At 43.4% G+C, this 20665-nt stretch overlaps 1 protein-coding gene across 5 annotated transcripts in view; it reads left to right on the top strand.

Moving 5' to 3' along the window:
• The first annotated feature begins 1735 nt into the window (after positions 1–1735).
• The window catches only part of Birc6 (baculoviral IAP repeat containing 6), a 183650-nt gene continuing 164720 nt past the window's right edge, over positions 1736–20665 (top strand). For 3 of the 5 annotated variants that reach the window (XM_059248553.1, XM_059248552.1, XM_059248551.1), the window contains exons 1-3: positions 1736–2099; positions 15028–15209; positions 16794–16931. In XM_059248553.1, coding sequence (XP_059104536.1) covers positions 1751–2099; positions 15028–15209; positions 16794–16931 — 669 coding nt within the window. In that variant the 5' untranslated portion in view covers positions 1736–1750. The remainder of the gene's footprint in view (positions 2100–15027; positions 15210–16793; positions 16932–20665) is intronic. The other 2 variants (XR_009375738.1, XM_059248554.1) reach the window with 1 other exon arrangement.

Below are 20665 nucleotides of genomic sequence, written 5' to 3'. Positions count from 1 at the left end.
TAAAAACTACTTTCTGTTCTTGCAGAGGACCTGGGTCCGGTTCCCAGAACTCACTGGTCAGCTCCCGATTGCAGTTCCAGGTGATCTGATGCCCTCTTCTGGCCTCTGTAAGCACCAGGCATGAATGTGGTGCACATACATATCTGTAGGCAAAACAGTCATCTACAAAAGACTTTTAAAATAAAAGCATTATGTAGATCAAACAACTTTGAATAAACAAATAGGCTTAAATTTAATTGGGGGTAATGCAGATATTTGCTCTGCAAGAATGTGTGAAGGTGGTAACTAGGTTTCACAATGATTTTCTTTTCTTTCTTCCTCTTTTTTTCTGCTATGTTTTCATGTAGATTAAGCTGACCTCAAACTCCTGTATTAGAGGACGACCTTGAATTCCTGCCTTCCTGGCTCCAACTCTAATTATATGTGTGCCTGTGTCTATACACCAGTGAGTGCAGGTGCCGCAGAGTACAGAAGAACGTGCAAATCCTGGAATTACAGTGTTGAGCCATCTAACCTAAGTGCTGGAAACTCAACCTCAGGTCGAGGTCCTCTGGAAGAGCAGCAGTGCTCCTAAGCTGCTAAATCATCTTGCCTACTAACTTTTCCGAGAGGATTTTGTCATATTGCACAGACTTGCCCCGAATTCGTAGCATTCCTGCTTACAACTAGGATTCCAGGCATGTGGGACCACACCCTGGTACCGTTACACTATAACTCCATGTGACTGACTCTAGCAACTGTTTCAACATATAGTTTAATAAAAAAGTTATCCTTCAAAAGGAGATGATGACTAAGTTGACTACCCCTCCCAAATCCAAACATCCTCATGTAAATTCTTTAGAATGAGGTACCCTCGAGTGGTCTGTCAAGTCTCCAGAACCTCTCTAGAACGTGCATTTCTGTTTAACAAAAGATTTGGAACTAGGGCAGGCGTCGTAAAAATCAGGTTCAATTCTTCCTCAAAGCCCTACAAGAGTGGTGTGCAACGACCGATCGAGGCCTGCTTCCGGATCCGCTGCGTCCCCCCTCCCCCAGCCCCCCAACCCACACCTCCCCAGCGCGCTGGGAACCGCTGGGGCGCAGCCGGTCCCTCCCCCCCCCCCCCCCCCACGAAGGGGCCTCTGGGCGTACCAGCCAGGGCGCGCGGGCCCGGGTCTGCCAAGCGGAAATACACTGGGCCCAGCACCGCCCTCCCTGCCACGCGCCCGGCGGAACTCCCGCCGCCGCCACTCCCGGGGCTCGCAGGAAGAAACTGGGACGTTGAGGACGCAGGGCTGGCCGGAGCAGCGGGCGCGTGGCACATGCGCGAGCCCTACCGCGCATGCGCCGCGCGCCCAGCTGCCCGGCCCCGCCCCCTCCCTTCGCCTGCCAGCCTCCTGGGCGGCCCAGCGAGCCCTTCCGCGCATGTCCACTTCGCCAGGTCCCGCCCCCCCCGCCCCGCCCCGCCCCGCCCCGCCCCGCCCCGCCCCGCCCCGCCCCGCCCCGCCCCGCCCCGCCTTCTCCGTTCCTTCGCCCGACCCCCATCTGCTTCCCTCGGCGCTCGACCCTTCGGGCACTCCCGCGCATGCTCCGCCCCCCCCCGCCCCCCCCCCGGAGCTCCCGCCCCTCTTGTGGTGCGGCCTCTCTCCCCCTCCCCCGTCAGCCTCTCAGCCCGCTTGGCCTGGCCGGCCCGGCGGCCGACGTTCCCCGTGCGTGCGGGCGCTTGACTTCACTTCCGGCTAACGCGCTCCGCTTTGCCCCCTGGCCCCGGATGGTGACTGGCTGTGGTGCTGCACCTCCCGGGACTGTCACTGAGCCGCTTCCCAGTGTGATTGTGCTGAGCGCAGGCCGGAAGATGGCGGCGGCGGCTGCGGCTGCGGAGGCCTCGGGCCCGAGCTGCTCCTCCGCGGCGGCCGCGACGGCGGCGCCAGGGGCGGGGGCGGCCGGGGTCTCCGAGTGGCTGGTGCTGCGGGATGGCTGCATGCGCTGCGACGCCGACGGGCTGCACAGCCTCTCCTACCACCCGGCGCTCAACGCCATCCTGGCCGTCACCAGCCGCGGGACCATCAAAGTCATCGACGGCACGTCCGGGGCCACCCTTCAGGCCTCGGCGCTCAGCGGTGAGCGCGGCACGCCGGGCGGGGGGCTGGGCCGGCCGCGGGCGGAGCCGGGCTGTCGGGATGCTGGGCGAGGAAGCCGCCCAACCCCGGGGCTCGGTCCCGGGAGGGCAGCGGGCAGCGGGAGGGCCGGGGATGGCACGGAGGCCCGGAAGCTACGGCAGAGGACCTTCGGACTCTCTCTCGGAAAGCCCAGCGTTGGGGGGCGAGAGCCCGGTGAGGCGGGGTGCACTGCCACTTGCTTTCCGGGCCTGGTGCGTCGGGACCGGCCTGGCTCTGTGGGGAGAGATGAGGAGGCCTCAAGCGGTCCGTGCCCGAGAGGGCCGGGCTCTCGCTGGGCTCTTGGACGAGGTTTTGGACCAGCTCCGGGCTGGACCAGAAGAGAAGGACTGGTAGACTGGGCTGTAGCGGGAGAGGTGGGTGTCTGGAGGCAAGGGGCGGGAAGCTTCCAAGCTGGCTGTGGAGCCCTTGGCTGTGGAGCCCTCCCTTCCCGGGGAGTAGCGGTCGGTCCGCTGCTCCCAGGTCCCGCCGGTGCGGGGACCTCCGGAGGACTGCGGGTCTGGATGGGGGTGGGTTGGGGTGTAGGAGGGGAGGGCCAGCTGTCTGAACTGTTGCGTGGACGTCTGTGGGACTCGCAGAGTGCAAAGAAGGTTAGATCGGGCCCCCTAGCTCTGTGCTCCCACCCTTCCAGTGTCAAGAAGTCTAGGCCCTTTGTGATTAGGTGAAGCTTCAGACCCTTTCAACTCCTTTTACCATAGAGAGCTAGAAATTGGTACTTGGAAGTATGTCTGAATCTCCTCCACCTTGGAGGTGAGACTCACTTCTGGGTGGTGGAAACGTTGGTTCAGGAAAAGTCTTTTAGGATGCATGAGGTCAAAGCTCATTCAGTGGACAGACTGGAGAGTGTTTTGAGATTGCCCTATCTAAGTTATTTGCTGAGATGCCATTTCATTTGTGGATAAGTGGTGTCTTAATTTTGATGTTAAAGGTTAAAATGGAGAAGTTTGTTTATTAGTGGGTTTAAACTCATGTGCAGAGATAAACTGTATCTAAGTGCATTTAGCCAAATGGAAGTAGTTATGTGGTCTACCATTGTGTTATTTTACACAGACATACAGGAATAAGCTTATCGTGTGAGTAATAAGGCATAAGAATGAATGGCAATTTAGGGATACAAAGGTGAAATTAGAGACGTCAATTTTTGTTGACTTGTGAAACAACTGGTTATGTATAGTTACAGCATGTAAACCTGTAATGTAGTTAAGAGATGTCTAAGAGAAAGTTTGAGGTGGTAGGCTTGCAAATTTCCCTTTTCTTGGCTTAGGTAAAAGACAGGACAGATGGCCCAGATGTAGCAATGCTCACTTACTGCAACTTGGATATAACAGGTTGTTATTGTGTCTGAGAGGAAGATGTTCATGAACAGTTGACTCTTTTTTGGTTTTTCGATACAGGGTTTCTCTGTGTAGCTTTGGAGCCTGTCCTGGAACTCACTCTGTAGCCCAGGCTGGCCTCGAACTCACAGAGATCCGCCTGGCTCTGCCTCCTGAATGCTAGGATTAAAGGGGTGCGCCACCACCGCCCGGCGAACAGGTGACTCTTTAAAATTCATTTAAAATATGGAAAGGACTTAATTGCAAGTGCTCATGTATTCCCCTACCTGGCATAAGAAATAAGATATTGTAAATAGGTGTTTACTCTGACTCCTGAGTTGTATTACACTGACCTTTTCTTCCTCTCTCCTAAATACTATCTTAAATTTGGTTTTATCACTTTCATATATGTCTATACTTTTAACCAATTATCTAATATTTTCATGATTTCTAATTGAGGATAATTAGTGTCATTACATATATATTAGGATTTCTCTTTCTTTTTCTTTTTATCCTTTTGGGACAGGAAATCACTATGTAGAGCTGGCTGGGCTCAAACTCAGGAGATCCACCTGCACTGGCCCCTAGAGTGCTGGAATTAAAAGAATGAGCCACCACTCCAGGCTTGGGCTTCTTTTTCTTTATTTTATTTTTATTTATGTGTACGAATGCATCTGTTTGAGTGGCTGACATGAGTGTGCAGGTACCCATAGAGGTAAAAAGACAGTATGGATCCCCTGGAGCTGTAGTTACAGGTGCTTGAGTCTCTTGATTGGGTGTTGAGAATGGAGTTCTGGTCCTTTGGAAGAGCAGCAAGCTCTCTTAAAGGATGAGCCTTTTCTCCAGCCCAGATGTTAGGATTTCTACAAAAAGCTTTATTAGCAAAAGCATTTAAGTGTTTTGGATAGACAGTTTAGTTGGGATGTTTTTGTGTCTGGAGGCTTTGTTCCACAATAATAATGTGTCAGGGTTTGTTAAAATGTTTTTGTATTATCTGCTGTACATAGAAAGAAAATATTCCCCTGTGGTGATCTATTGTGCACCCCAATAAAACTTACCTGGGGATCAGAGGACAGAGCCAGCCACTAGATTAGACATAGAGGCCAGACAGTGATGGCTCACATCCTTAATTCTATCACTAGGGAGACAGAGATCCATTTGGATCTCTGAGTTCAAGACCACACTGGGAACAGTGTGGCATACACCGATAATCCCAACACTTGGGATCTCATGCCTTTGCTTGGGAAGCACACACACCTTTAATCCCAGGAAGTAAGATGGCAGGGCAAAAAAAGGTATATAAGGCCTGAGGAAACAGGAACTCACACTCTTGAGGCTGAGGATTTCATAGGGGTAATAATGTGGCTGGCTGTTCTGTTTCTCTGATCTTTCAGCTTTCACCCCAATATCTGGCTCTGGGATTTTTTAATTTTTTTAATTTTTATTAATAAGACCTTTTAAGATTCGTGTTTTTGCTGGGCGGTGGTGGTGCACGCCTTTAATCCCAGCACTCCGGAGGCAAAGCCAGGCGGAGCTCTGTGAGTTTGAGACCAGCCTGGTCTACAGAACAAGATCCAGGACAGGCACCAAAACTGCACAGAAATCCTGTCTCGAAAAACCAAAACTAAAAAAAAAATTTGTGTTACATTTCCCTTAGTGATAGAGGAGGAAGGTTGTAGGTATATAATATGAATGCAAAAATAGATACACTAACACCACTTGCAGGTAGCCATTCATGAGTATTGAGTATGTGATTAAAAAATAAGTACAAGGCTGGAGAGATGGCTCAGTGGTTAAGGGCACTGGCTGCTCTTCCAGAGGTCCTGAGTTCAATTCCCAGCAACCACATGGTGGCTCACAACCATCTGATGCCCTCTTCTGACCTGCAAGCACCTATGTAGGCAGAACACTGTACATACAATAAATAAATAAATCTTTAAAAAAAATAAGTACTTGGGGCTGAAGAGATGGCTTGTGAGCGCTTGCTGCTTTTCCACAGGACCTGAATTAGGTTCCCAGTACTTGTGTCTGGCAGCTTAGAGCTGCCCATAACTCCATCTGAGGGTACCTGAAAATAATCTCAGTCTCTCTCTCTCTCTCTGAAAATAATCTCAGTCTCTCTCTCTCTCTCTCTCTCTCTCTCTCTCTCTCTCTCACACACACACACACACACACACACACACACACACACACATACTCTCTTTTGTCCTCTGTGGGCTGTGTACACATGTAGTACACTTACATTCATGTTGGCAAGACACTCATACAATTAAAAAGTTAAGGTTTTGGAGTTTGGCTGATGATCCATTGGCATTCAGTGGCCTTCTATGAGCTCTTCTCCAAGCTTTAGCTTTGTCTCTCTATTTTGTTTTGTGAAGTGGACTTAATTAATTTTTTTTAAAAAATAATTTATTTTTATTTTAAATGCATTAATGTTTCGCCTGCATGTATGTCTGTGTTAGGATGCTGGATCCCCTCGAACTGGAGTTACAGACAGTTGTGGGCTGTCATATGGGTGCTAGGAATTGAACCTGGGTCCTCAGGAAGAACAGCCAGTGCTCTTAACCACTGAGCCATCTCTCCACCCTTAATTTTTTTTCTTATTATAGTAGCTTTGTTCTTTCTTGGAATGTACCCAGTTTCCTCCAGTTTAACTAGACTTATCTTAATTTTACTCAGGTTTTTGTATGGTTTTATTTTGTGGTAGGGTCTTACTTTAGCCCAGTCTTTCGAAGTGTTGAGATTACAGACATGAGCTACCATGCCTTGCCCTTACTCAGGTTTTAAGACCTAGACCATATCTTTTTATTTTTTATTTTATTTTATTTTATTTTATTGGTTTTTCGAGACAGGGTTTCTCCGTGTAGTTTTTTTGGTGCCTGTGCTGGATCTCGCTCTGTAGACCAGGCTGGCCTCAAACTCACAGAGATCTGCCTGGCTCTGCCTCCCCCTGAGTACTGGTATTAAAGGCATGTGCCACCGCCACCCAATCCTTTTTTTTTTTTTTTTTTTTTTTGAGATAGAGTTCACTGTGTCATTTTGGCAGGTCTGGAACTCATTTTGTGGACCAGGCTGGCCTCAAACTTAGAGAGATCCACCTGCCTCTGCCTCCCCGTGCTGGGATTAGAGGCGTGCGCCACCATGTCTAGTCCAAATAAAATATTGTAAAGAAATAAAGTCACTCAGCATCCTTAGTTTATATTAGAGCTCATTCTTTTTGTTGACATCTGTGGGTTTAGACATACATAATGACATGTACTCACTATTGTACTGTGATGTAGCACTGCGTTAAAGTTTTATGCTCTCCTTTATTCATCCCTCTTCATCTCCCCTCCCGTACCTGGTAATCTTTACTGCTTCTGTAGTTTTCTTTTTTCCAGAATGTTATAGTTGGCATCATACATTATATAGACTTTTCACATAGGTCTTAAGGTACTTCCATGTCTTTTTCATAATTTTTTAAAAAATTTTATTTTATAATTTAATTTAATTTTACATATCAGCCACGGTTCCCTTGTCCCCCCCCCCCCTTTCATAATTTGATAGCTGATTTCTTTTTTGAGACTGCATTTCATTTAGCCCAGGCTGACCTTGAACTCACTTTGTAGTCCAGGCTAGCCTTGAATTGACCCTCCTATCTCATCCTTCCAGGTGCTGGGATTACAGTTTGTGTGCCACATTTCTTTTTTAGCATCTACTGGTATTCCATTGGTAGATGTCAGTTTGTCTCTCCATTCATGTTCAGAAGACCATATTGCTAGCTTCCAAGATTTGGGTTGGGAATTACCAAAAAGTTGCTATAAAAATGTGTTTTGTGTGGGTGGTTTCTTTTTCTTTTTTTCTAAGAAAGGGTTGGTTTCATGTTGCCCAGGTTGGCCTCAGCTGTGTAGTTGAGGAAGACTTTGATGAGCTCCTGATGCTTCTACCTCACAAGTCCTATCAGGCCTTGCTCAGTCTTGTTCTTTTTTGTTGTGTTTTTTTCTTCTTTTTTGATAAAGTGTATCCTTGCCTGTCCTGGAGCTGCCATGTAGATCAGACTGGCTTCAAATTCAGCTGTCTGCCTGTCTCTGGCCACCTACTGCCGGGGTCAGATGAGCACCATCCTCAGTTTTGTTTTACTTTGTACTTCTATATGATTCGTGATGTTGAACAGCATTTCATTTGCTTAGTTGCCTCTTTTTTGTGTTTATTTACTGATTTTGTGTCCCCTATCCCCTTCTCCCAGCCGAGAATAAGCCCATGAACCTAGGGCCCTGCTCACGCTAGACAAGCATTTCACCACTGAGCTGTATCCCTCAGACCATGACTGGATTTTAAAAACTAAAACTACATACACCACTAGGTAGGCATCTTTCTAGCCGGTTTTGATTCATGAACTTCAGCATAATAGGAAGTAGCTTGTTTCTGGAGACAAGTAGCTTTGGTTAAAGTCCTTATTTTAAGTCCTTATTTTATTATTATTATTTTTTAGCTTAGTGACTTTGTAACCTTGACTAAATTAACTTTTTATTTTCTTCATTTGCAAGATAGTGGTAATAATGGTTTTATTGTGAGGACTTAAGCTCTCTGCCTATATAGTGCTTAGAGTCATCTACTTACCAATGAGTCTTAAACACCAGACACCACAAAAAAGCACTCCCCACTTTATTTGCAGTTTTTATAAATAGCTTTATTTTTTTTCACACTCCTTAAATCTTCTAAACTTACCTGCAAATTTGAACTATTTTCCTGATTTACTACTTTGTACTATCTTGCACAGTTCATCTAGGTTTTGCCTTGTTGTAAGGATATAGTTAAGTATGGAAGTTCTTCCATACAGTAGGTGATGATTTTCCTCTTGTTCCCTGAAACAGTACCCCTACTATCAGTGTATAGTTTATGTGTTTGTTTGTTTATTTGTTTATTTATTTTTATAAGCTCTTTTGAGGATGTTCGGAGACTGCTTTATTTGTCAGGTAGCCCTGGGTTTCACTTACCATCCTGATTCTTAGCCTTGTTATTTAATAAGATGGTAGTGCCAATTAAGTGGTCAGACCCTGAATGCCTCCAACATATATTAGGTCCTGAGTGAATGAATGCCAATTTTCTTGTGTCTCTTGAGTCTTTAGTATTGTCATGCTTCTCTTGATATTTAAAAAAAATGTTCACTAGCTTAATGTTTGGGCATTGAGAATAGATGTTATTCAAATGTAGATGGAAATATGAATGTGGTAACCTTATGATCTATATTGATAAATATCTTTCTAATTTTTTCTCTTCCCTTCACCTCCTACTGGGGATTAAATCTTGGTCCCTTGCACATGTAGGCAAATGTTCTACCAGTGAACTTTTATTTCCAGCCCTGAATAAATACTTTTTTGGGGAAAGATTTATTTTTATTTTATGTATATGAGTGTTTTACCTGGATGTATGTACATGCACCATGTGTGTGCAGTCCCTGAATAGGTCATAAGAGGGTATTGGAATCACTGGAATCAGAGTTACAGATGGTTGTGAGCTACTATGTTGATGCTGGGAACTGAATCCAGATCTCTTGCAAGAGTATCAAGTGGTCCTAAGTGCTGAGATATCTTTCCCATCCCAGGATAAATATCTTTTAAGTATATTGGTGAGGCTAAATATCAGAACAAGGTTAAGGCTGTTGTATAACTTCTGTATGTATACACATTGTTCTTATAGTGTATATTGATAAGTAAGTTGTGATACACATGTGTGGATATTAATCAGTAGTAATGGTACTGTATAGAAAGAAGTCTGATTTCTTAAATTTCTAGAGTGGGTTCTAGATCTGTGTCGCAGTGAAAAGAAGAACTACACAGTACTTGTAGCTAAACATTCTGAGAACCTTTTGGTATTTGGAGAAAAAGGTCTCATGAGCTCTGACTGGTGTTAACTCAAGAGATCAGCCTACCTCTGCTTTACCCAGTCAGTGCCTGACCTCGAGAATCTTTTTGTTTTTACCAGGTAGACAGAATTTTGAGGAAACTGTGCTAGCTGGGCATGTTGGCACATTTCTAGTGCTTGGGAGGCAGAGGCAGGAGTATCTATGAGTTTCAGGCCAACCTGGTTTACATAAGGAAAGCCAGGAAAGCCAGGGCTATGTAGAGAACGACCCTGATTAAAAAAGAAAAAGAAAGAAAAAAAGAAAAGAAAATTGGATAGTGTTTGCAAATAAAAGATCTTTGAGTTGGGTGATTGTGGCACACACCTTTAATCCCAGCACTTGGGAGGCAGAGGCAGGTATACCTTGTGAGTTTGAAGCCAGCCTGGTCTACAGAGTGAGTTCCAGGACAGCTAGGACTACACAGAGAAACTGTCTCAATAAATGCAAAAATAAACCAAACCAAACCAAAAGATCTTTGTGCTCTTGTACTCTGCTCCAGCTTCAGTAGTTTAGATTGGGTGCAATTTTTTTTCCCCCGTTATACAGCTTTTGTTTTGTTTCGTGCGTACTAGGCAAGTGCTCTACCACTGATCTACATCTCAAGCCCTGCTCTTGATTATTAGCATTAATTTTTTTTATATTTGTTTGTGTGAGTGTGTGTGTGTCTCTGTATGTCTGTCTCTGTGTGTGTATGTGTGAGAAAGAGAGAGAGAGAGAGAGAGAGAGAGAGAGAGAGAGAGAGAGAGAATGAGAGAACGAACACTCATGCCAGTACATGTAGCAATTGGAGGACAATTTGTAGGAGTTGGTCCTGTCCTGTTGTGTGGGTTCTAGGGATTGAATTTAGGCCCTCAGCTGTGTTGGTATGTTCTCTTACCTGTTGAGACATCTTGTCAGCCAGAGTATTGTTTTTTTCTTTATTTGCATATATTCATTGTACAAATTGATGGGTTTCATTTTGACATTTTCATACATGTATATCATACTTCTATTCCTGATTATTTTTGATTTAATTGGTTTACTCTAGATCACTGGTTCTCAACCTTCCTAATGCTTTCTTTGACCCTTTATTTTATTTTTTAATTTTTATTTTTTTTTAGTTGAAAGGGAGGTTTATTTTGTGGGGTAACTCACAAGTGAAGGGATAGGCAACAGGGTCTGGGAAAGGTGTAGTGCAGTCTGGCGGTGTTCGGTCTACCTCCAGCGTCCAGGGTCCAGGAACCCAAGAGAGCCGGCACATCCGGATCTCGGGGCTTTGACCCTTTAATACAGTTCCTTGTAACTGGAAGTTCCTCCATTTCTGCCGGTCGGGACAAATCTCTCCCACCTGCACAGAGGCTTATATTAATTACACACTGTATGACCATGGCCTATGACTCAAGCTTCTTGTTAGCTAGTTCTTATAACTAAACTCAGCCCATTTCTATTGATCTATATGTCACCACATGTTCCATGGCTTTACCTGTGTGCCATTCCATGCTGCTCCCTGGACAGCAGCAGGATGGCGTTTCCTCAGCCTATGCCTTTCTTCTTCCTATCTCTCTCTTGGACTTCCCACCTGGCTATAACCCCCAACCAAAAGATTATTTTCATTGCTACTTCATAACTGTCATTTTGCTACTGTTATGAATCATAATGTAAATATTTGATTTGCAGAATATCTGATATACATCCACCATGAAAGGGTTATTTGATCCACAGGTTGAGAATCACTGCTTCAGATGATGATCCATCTATATGCATGCATGTCTGACTGTATTTCGCTTTTACTTTTGAAAAACTAGGGTTTCAACTTATCCCTGATTGCCCTTCAGCAATATGTAGCCGAGGATGACTTTGAACTTCTCATTCTCCTACATCTGCCTCCTGAGTGCTAGGATTATAGGCTTGGGTTACCACACTGTTTTTGTGCTGTTGAGGATTCCTGCATGCTGTATCCACTGAGCTTTATTTACAGCCTTAATAACAAATTCTTGATTAAATAAAGTTAGAGCCCAGAGCTGCCGCCTCTTTGACGAAGTTTTGGAGCCTATATAGTCCTCAGGAAATCTGTTTTGAATAAAATAAAATTTTTCCAGTGATAGAAAATTTAAATGATTCAGACCAGTTCTTCTGACTGACTTGGTACATGCAGCCTTTTTACATCCAGTTATTCTTCAAGAGATAATAAACATGGTGTAGAATTGGGATTTCAGTAGCCCTTAGAAGATAGTTTAGTATATTTTGGATACATTTATTTATTTTTGTGTCTAGAAAACTAATTTAATTAGCAAATTTTCCAAAACAGCTAAAATTTCAAGAAAAGCCAAGTGAATATTATCTGTAGGCACTTCTTGCATCTCAGACACTCCTTTGTAGACTAAGTTTTTAATCTGCATTCCCAGTTATCCTAGTGGGCTCTATACACTGGCTCTGGGGAAGAAGAGGACACTTATATGCTTACTCCTCATTGTGAGCACCTGGATTCTTACAAAATGTCATCACCACAATCTTCTTTTGGATTAGGAGTATGTACTTGAGCTATTTGACTTGATAGACTTTGCTGATGTTAAATGATGACCTAGTTTATGTCAAATGCTTTCTGTTCTTTCCTTTCTGTAAGCAAAACACTTACTATAGTTAATTATAGCAAATTTTAAGGTCTTTCTCTCTTTTCTTCCTTTTTTTCCCTCTTTATATTGAGGCAAGGTCTCTGTGTAGCCCTGGCTGTTCCAGAACTCTTTGTGGACCAATCTGGCCCTGAATTTGGTGTCTTGCTTTTTTTTTTTTTTTTTTTTTTTTTTTTTTTTTTTTTGAGTGCTGATACTAGCATGAGCCACTGTATTTCATTTCCTTGTCTTCGTTTTCGTCGTCTTCTCCTCCTCATCCTCTTCCTTCTTTTTTTTTTTTTTTTTTAAGATTCTGTATAGTTATTCAAATTTTTAATTTGCCTCCCAGGTTGTTTTTGTAGCTCTTGAATCCTTAAAGATGGGCTGTTCTAGCCAAAAATTTATACTAATCTTTTAGTAGTTTTAGATTTATTAATGATGGCGTTATAAGAGCTCAGACTCTGGAGCCCAACGGTTAAGTATTAGTTGTTTGCTACTGTTGTTCGGGTACTCTTTCTCTCTTCCTCTTTGTATGTGCATGTTACTGGTGCGTGCGTGCGTGCGTGCGTGCGTGCGTGTGTGTGTGTGTGTGTGTGTGTGTGTGTGTGTGTGTGTAGCCGAGGCTAGCCCGGAGCACATGCATTCAAGGATAAAGGTTACCTGAGCTATTTAGTTAATACTCCCCATCCTTAGCACTATTCAAAAACACCTGAATACATACTAATATATAAGCTTTTTATTCCACTTGGAACAGTTGAAATGCAGAATCTATTACTTGGTAGTTTGTAACTCTCAATGATGCAGATACTGCTTTTACCTAGGTGTAGCAGCACACACCTGTAATCCCAGCACTCAGGAGGCTGAGGCAGAAGGATTTTGAGTTGGAGGCCTGCTTAAGATATACAATGAGTCTTATCTCAAAGAATAACAACAAAGACAAATTGTTCTTACTTGAATTCAGTGTACCCAGCTATATTTCTATGGTGGAAAACTGGGGAGAGGATACTGTTTTAATGGAATACCTATAGCAAAAATATATTACACTTATTAACCCCCCCCTTTTTGATACAGAGTTTTATTATGTAGCTCTGACTGTCCTAGAACTCACTATGTAGACCAGGCTGGCCTCGAGCTCACAGATATTTGCCTGCCTCTTCCGTAACCTTTCAAATAGCCACAGATTACCACACGAACTAAAACAAAACAAAACCCAAAGAACCCCATATACTATATAGGAGGCATAGTAGTTTTTTACTTTACTGTAACAATTATTATTATTATTATTATTATTATTATTATTATTATTATTATTATTTGAGTTTGGTCTCTTTGTAGCCCATGCTGGCCTCAAACTCACTGGGTAGCTAAGAATGACCTTAAACTTCTGATCCTTTGGGGTTTATAGGTATGTATCACTCCATTTAGTTTTTGTTTTTCCATCCCTCTTAGTTGTATGTAGTGCTGGGGATCAAACCCAGGACTTGGTGAATGCTAGGCAGGTACTCTTAACAACAGAGCCAGAGGCCAGCCCTGTTGCAGTCAGTTTTGACAGAAACAGTGGGAAGAAGATCTTAAAATCATCATAATAAGTATTGTGCAGAGACAGGGTGGTGTAACCTGACAGCATTGAATTCAAGGAACAGAAAGAAGGTGTTGGGGTTAACATTGAGGGTTTATGTGGGGTACGTCTAAGCTGAGATAGAGGCAGGGACAAGAACATAAATGAGGGGGACAGAGGCAGGCATATCTCTGAGTTTGAGGCCAGGTTGCTCTACATAGTGAGTTTTAAGATAGCCAGGGCTACACAGATTGTATCTTTAAAAAAAAAAAAAAAAAGTTTGGATTGAGCTGGGGTTTTCTTTTGCTCAGTGGTACAACACTTACCTAGCATGTCCAAAGTTCTGTTCCCAGCATGGATAAAAAAGTTTGGACTTGATCTTAATAGGGGAGCCATTGTTTCCCAGAATCATGTTATAGAGACTATTCTTAACTCCAAACAATGGATTTGACCCCTTGTCAAAATCATAAACCATTATATGCAAGGATATACTTCTCAGCTCTTTATCTGTCCAGTTATGTTCTACGTCTGTCTTTACATCAGCACCACATTGTTTTATTTGCAGTTCTAAGGACCCAATCCAGCACTTGTGGATACATACTAGTCAAGCCCTGTACTACTGAGCCATGTCTCCTTCCTCAGTACTACACTATTTTAATTACTGTAGCTTTGCAGTTTAGTCTTGTGATCATGAAGTATAATTGGACAGATAAAGAGCTGAGAGGTGTATCCTTGCACATAGTGGTTTATGATTTTGACAAGGGGTCAAATCCATTGTTTGGAGTTAAGAATAGTCTCTATAACATGATTCTGGGCAACCTGGTTGAATTTGTGCATGCAGATCATCGTCTCCACCTCTGTTCCCTCCGGGGAAAAGAATAAAGAATAGTGTGGTGGAAATAACTTTCCTAAAGCTCCTTTCCTCAGTTCTATCACTTCAGGGTATTTAACACATTTGCTCTTTGTTTCATGTAGATGTACATAGGTCTCCCTCACTCCCTCAACCGCCCCCCTTTGGTGTGGTGTCTCAGTCTTGTGGAATATGCTGCCTTAACTTGTGCTTCTGCCTTGGTCTCCTGTATGCTGGGATTGCTGCCATGCTTCCCTGTATGGCAGGCAGTCTCTTACAACAGCTATGTAGCTGCCAAGTTGTAATCAGTTTTCTGTTGAGACTGGCTTTATAGTTCATACTCTGGTCTGCTCTAATCATATTTGTTTGTTTGTTTTTTGTTTTTGTTTTTTAAGACAGGGTTTCTCTGTGTAGTTTTGGTGCCTGTCCTGGATGTTGCTCTGTAGACCAGGCTGGCCTTGAACTCACAGAGATCCACCTGGCTCTGCCTCCTGAGTGCTGGGATTAAAGGCATGAGCCACCACTGCCCTGGCTGCTAATCATGGTCTTAATAGACTTCTTTCCAGTTCAGCGTCTCACTCAGAATTGTGCATCACATTTAGTTGATATGTAAACATGTATTTTTAGTAGGCTGTTGGTCTTAAAATCTTAATTGTTGAATTTTTGTTCTTTTAACAGCTAAACCGGGTGGACAGGTGAAATGTCAGTATATTTCTGCTGTGGATAAAGTTATATTTGTGGATGATTACGCAGTAGGTTGTAGGAAGGACCTTAATGGAATCTTGTTGTTAGACACTGCTCTGCAAACTCCAGTTTCAAAGCAGGATGATGTGGTTCAGCTTGAACTTCCTGTCACAGAGGTAAGTAGATACAAGTACACTGTGTGCCTCTGTACAAGGTAACCTCTGACCTTTGGGTGTCAAGTAAAGTTAAGTTGTCCTTTAGGACATTGTTCATAAGTTGTGCTTAAAGGATATAAAAACAAAGATTGAATCATGAACCACACTTTTAAATACTTACCTTTCTCTGCATAATTAATTGGTGTTTGTTGAAAGAGTGCTTCAGGTATGAACTGTTCCTTAGCACAGGATAAGCAACTGTAACAAAGACTCCAAAATACAGTGAATTAATAAACTAGATGACTTTTGGGTAGTAACAGCCCAGGGCTAGATGTAGGGCCCTCTCTGCCAGCCTCAACACTTAGCTTAGCTGGTGAATTGTAAACAGTTGCTCCAAGTCCCGTCATTTCCAAGTCATAGGAGACTAGCCGACCACATCTTTTCTTTATCTTCACACTCTTCCCTCTCCTCTTTTCTCTCTCACCTGTGTTCATTCTGGCTGTCTCTTCCTCTCCCTAGTACCCCTCTCTCTCAACCTTTCCCTCTCTCTTTCATCCCCTCCAAACCCTTTTAATAGTCACTTTGTTGGGCACAATTGAGAAAGAGATTAGAAATTTTGGAGACAGCGTCTCATGTAACCCAGGCTGACTTCCAGCTTACTCTAGTCAAGAATGACTTTTAGGCCCGGTGGTGGTGGTGGTGGCGGTGGCGGTGGCGGTGGCGGTGGCGGTGGCGGTGGCGGTGGCGGTGGCGGTGGCGGTGGCGGTGGCGGTGGCGGTGGCGGTGGCGTCGGCGTCGGCGTCGGCGTCGGCGTCGGCGTCGGCGTCGGCGTCGGCGTCGGCGTCGGCGTCGGCGTCGGCGTCGGCGTCGGCGGCGCATGCTGGTGGCGCACGCTTTAGTCCCAGCACTCAGGAGGCAGAGGTGGGCAGATCTCTGTGAGTTTGAGGCTAACCTGGTCTGCAGAGTGAGATCCAGGACAGGCACCAAAAGCTACACAGAGAAACTCTGTCTCAAAAAACAAAAAACAAAACAAAACAAAACAAAAAAAGACTTTTAATTCCTGATCCATCTGCCTCCACCTTTTAAATGCATGTGCCATCATACTTTGCTCTCTACTTAGTTTTTGTTTTGAGACAGAGGCTCATTTGTAGCCCTGGTTGCCTCTGCCTCTTGAGTTCTGGGTTTACAGTTTGAGGCAACACATCTGACTTTAATTTTTACTTTATGAGTAGCATTGCTGAGGGTTTTCATACTACTTGTTGAATGGCTTTGTGTATCATGAGTACTTTATACTTATCGAAGAATCTTGTATTTATGTTTAAAAGTTGACTTGATGTTTCACTTTTGCTCATAGTTTCAGCATATTTATTTTTGTTTAATTTATGGTAATTACTGTATTGCTATATTACCCTCTGGCTATTACACTGAATGCATTCCTTTACCTCATCTAAATGATTAACTAGGTTTATATAAAATTAATTGTAAGGTTAAGCTTTGTGTAGTTAAAACCATCATGAATTAGCTGAAGGAAAATCTAATTGTTTTATTGTGTTTGTGTTTAATTTTGGTTTTTTTTTGTTTTTTTTGTTTTGTTTTTATTATCAGGCACAACAGCTCTTATCAGCATGCATAGAGAAGGTAGATGTTTCTAGTACAGAGGGTTATGATTTGTTCATCACACAGCTCAAAGATGGCTTAAAAAATACATCTCATGAGACCGCAGCAAACCATAAAGTTGCTAAGGTAAGAATTAAAATGTGTTGGGGCTGTCATAGACTAAGCTCTGTCCTGTTGCTCTTCCTGTCCTCTTCCTCTAGAAATGTTCTAACTAGAGAGATACATGTGTACATGATAAAGTTGAGATTTCAGTGTCTTTTGTGGTCTTTGCCTGTTCATTTAGTAGCAGAAGAAGCTTAAAGTTGCTAAGTAGCAGTCTCAGAAGCCAGTTTGGTAGAACTATTATGTTCTTGGTAGAATATTCTTCTGTGGCAAAACGAGCTGTGTAGCTTAAAGCGTAGAAAAGAAGAAAAGTCTCTGACTATCTCTGTTAAGGAGTTTGCATGCTGGAATATACTGTCGTGTCTAATTTGTGTTATGAGCCTATGATTAGAGTCCTCTGGAGACTTCTGACCTTTCAGGGTGGTACTGTGGTTAGTATTAGCTATTAGTGACGATGTATTGTAGATTACCTTTTTCTTAGGCCACCTCTTTCTGGAGGATACCATGGTAACAGTGAATGTCATGGGCAAGAGCCCATTGCTGGAACTTTACTTTTTCTTCTTTGAAATGCTTTCCTTGGTCAGAGGTGGACTCTAGAATACCAACGTGGTACAGAAGACGTTCTGTTGTTCTCCATACCATATATTATGGAAGAAGCATCGTGAGCTGAACAGGTACAATATGCATCTGTTACAGTGAAACAGATTGCTTCTCAGTCTGGCTGAGTTGATTGATTTAGCATAGTCAACCTGGCTAGCTGGCTCTCACCCCTGAAAAGTAGCTGGTGGCCTGGTTAGTCCTGGTGAGGAAATCCCTGTGGTTGGGCCTGTGCATAGCTTCCATTTCCTGCCTGGCATCTTACATATAGATCTGTGAAGCAGTGTTGGAAAGACTGTGGAGAAAGAGGACTCATTTTTCATTTCCTCAGCTGAGCCCTTACGTAATTTACATGTAGTTCATACTGCTCTTGAGAATGTTTGTAGAATTTTCTCTTTGACTTACTTGTTTTCTTTTTCTTTGTTTTGAGGCAGGATTTCTCTGTAGCCCTGGATGTCCTGGTTCTAGCTCTGTAGACCAGGCTGGCCTCGAACTCACAGAGATCCGCCTGGCTTTGCCTCCCGAGTGCTGGAATTAAAGGCGTGCGCCACCACCGCCTGGCCCCTGTTACTTTTCAAGTTTCCAATTTAGTTGTTAATCTGAGAAACGTCCTCAGGACTAAGTATTGTTTTGATTATGTACTCTTGGAGGAATGGCATGTTCAGGGTCTTTCAGGCCTTCCCTGTCCTAGTGGTCCTCCCGTGGGAACAGCATTAGTGTGTGTACTTTCTCCCTGTGCTTGTGCCATGTCTCTTCCATTTATGTCTCCAGGAACCTGAGAAATTACTATGGTGTGGATTGGTGGACCCGCACCTTTCAGAGATACCTTTGTACCAGAAAGCCAATGAACACATGACAGTCACTAGTCCTCATGTTAGTGACCACATGGATGTTTAGTTCATTGCTGCTTTCTTAAAGTCCTTGAGAGATTGCCTCACTTCAACCCATGGGTGTCACTTGTAGTGAATGCCCATAAGTCCTTTTGGGGGGCAAACTTTATGATTTACAATATATAGATGGAATTTTATCGTAAAACCTTTTTCCAAGTGGAAGTCAGATTTATTTTTTTGTTTGTTTGTTTTGTTTTGTTTTTTTGGTGCTAAAGACCCTTCAATGCGTAGGCTTCTCATCTATTAACAGGTTAAGTTTAGAAACTAGGTAAGAGATTTTATTCTGTTTTTTTCTTTTCCCATTTGTGTGTGTGTGTGTCTGTGTGTGCGGTTCGTGTACGCACTCCCATGTGGAAGTCTGTGGTTGATATTAGGAATTATTTTCCATCATTCTTCCTTCCACTTTATAAATTGAAGCAGGGTTTCAGTCAGACCCAGATCTCACCCATATGATTAGTATTGCAAGCCAGCTTGCTCTGGGGATTCCTAACTGCCTCCCCAGACTGAACTCAGAGGCAGGCCCACCCAGCATGTACGTGGGCTTCTGGGGATCCAGACTCTCATGCAATGCTAGTTCCTTCACTGTTGAGTCATCTCCCCCATTTGGTGGTGCTGGGAATTGAACCTAAGGCTTTGTGCACACTAGGCAAGCACCCAGCCATTGAGCTGAGGTTCAGTAGTATTATGCTAGCATGCCTAGTATGTACTGGAATGAATGGGGACAGTTTTCATGTGATCTGGGGGTAGAATATAAAGTTGAAATTAATGTGGATATTTTTCTCTGGGAAAATATAGTTGGAATCTTTACAGTGTATCCCTTCCCCCTTGTGTCTTTGTTTTGACACTAGTGTAACTTGTTTAGCAATAATATTAGATAATGGTTTTCAAAAGATTTGTTTTACTTTTTTTTTTTGAGACAGGGTCTCTCTTTGTAGCCCTGGCTCTCCTAGAACTCTCTATGTAGACCAGGATGGCCACAAATTGACAAAGATCTGCCTGTCGCTGCCTTCTGAGTGCTGGGATTAAGGGTGTGCCACATCACGCTCAGCATTATTTTACTATTTTTTAAAATTATGAATACGCATGTGGCTGTGTTCACATGAGTTTCAGTGCTCCCAAAGGTTAGAAATGTTAGATACTGAGCCACAGGCAATTGAGCCATCTGGGTGCTGTAAATTTGTATCCATATCTCCAGTCTCAACAGTGTTAGCATTTATTGGATATTATTGCTGGTGGAGTTGAGCTGGCACTAAATATATTGGTGACCAAAAAGCTCATGCTTGGAATTGCTATTTCTGGATTTTGATGAAAACAACATAGACATACATGTGCTAAGATGGATTAAATCGTCACATATACCAGTAACGATAATTGTCCGAGTTCTTTTTTTTTTTTTTTGTTTTGTTTTTTTGAGACAGGGTTTCTTTGTGTAGCTTTGTGCCTCTCCTGGAACTCACTTGGTAGCCCAGGCTGGCCTCGAACTCACAGAGATGCGCCTGGCTCTGCCTCCCGAGTGCTGGGATTAAAGGCGTGCGCCACCACCGCCTGGCTATTGTCCGAGTTCTTTATTAATGGAGGCTTGAGTGCCCACCTCGTGCTTAATTAATTTTGGTGGACTATATCGTATTGTATTTTCTTTTGTGGAAAAGAGGGTTTTGAGAGACAGTCTCATTTTGTAGCATAGGCTAGCCTGGAATTCGTATACCTCATGGAACTTAGGGCAATCCTCCTGCCTCAGTCTTGTAAGTGCTGGAATAACAGGTATGTTCCACCACCTTTAGTTGTTACTATTTTGTTCTAAGTTGTCTTTTTCAGCGTAGTTGGGAGTTTCAGTAATTTTCTTTTTTGTGGTGCTTGGAATTGAGCCTGGGACCTTGTTTATGTTGGGCAAGTGCTTGCTCATTGCACTCATATAAACATTTTTATTTTGAAAAACATTAAATAGGGCTGGAGAGATGGCTCAACGGTTAAGAGCACTGACTGTTCTTCCAGAGGTCCTGAGTTCAATTCCCAGCAACTACATGGTGGCTCACAACCATCTGTAATGAGATCAGGTGCCCTCTTCTGGTGTGCAGAGATACGTGCAGACAGAACACTATATACACAATAAATAAATCTTTAAAAAGAAAAACAAAAACAAAATTAAATAAAAATTCAACATGCTGAGTATGGCGACATTATCTTAATTCTGGCACTTGGGAGGCAGAGGGAGGTGGAATAAATCTTTAAAAACAAAAACAAAAACAAAATTAAATAAAAATTCAACATGCT

This window comes from Peromyscus eremicus, chromosome 22 (genome assembly GCF_949786415.1).
Source record: "Peromyscus eremicus chromosome 22, PerEre_H2_v1, whole genome shotgun sequence".
NCBI classification, from domain to species: Eukaryota; Metazoa; Chordata; class Mammalia; order Rodentia; family Cricetidae; genus Peromyscus; species Peromyscus eremicus.
Note: the sequence above shows the minus strand (reverse complement) of the source record. Positions and strands in the feature narration are given on the sequence as shown.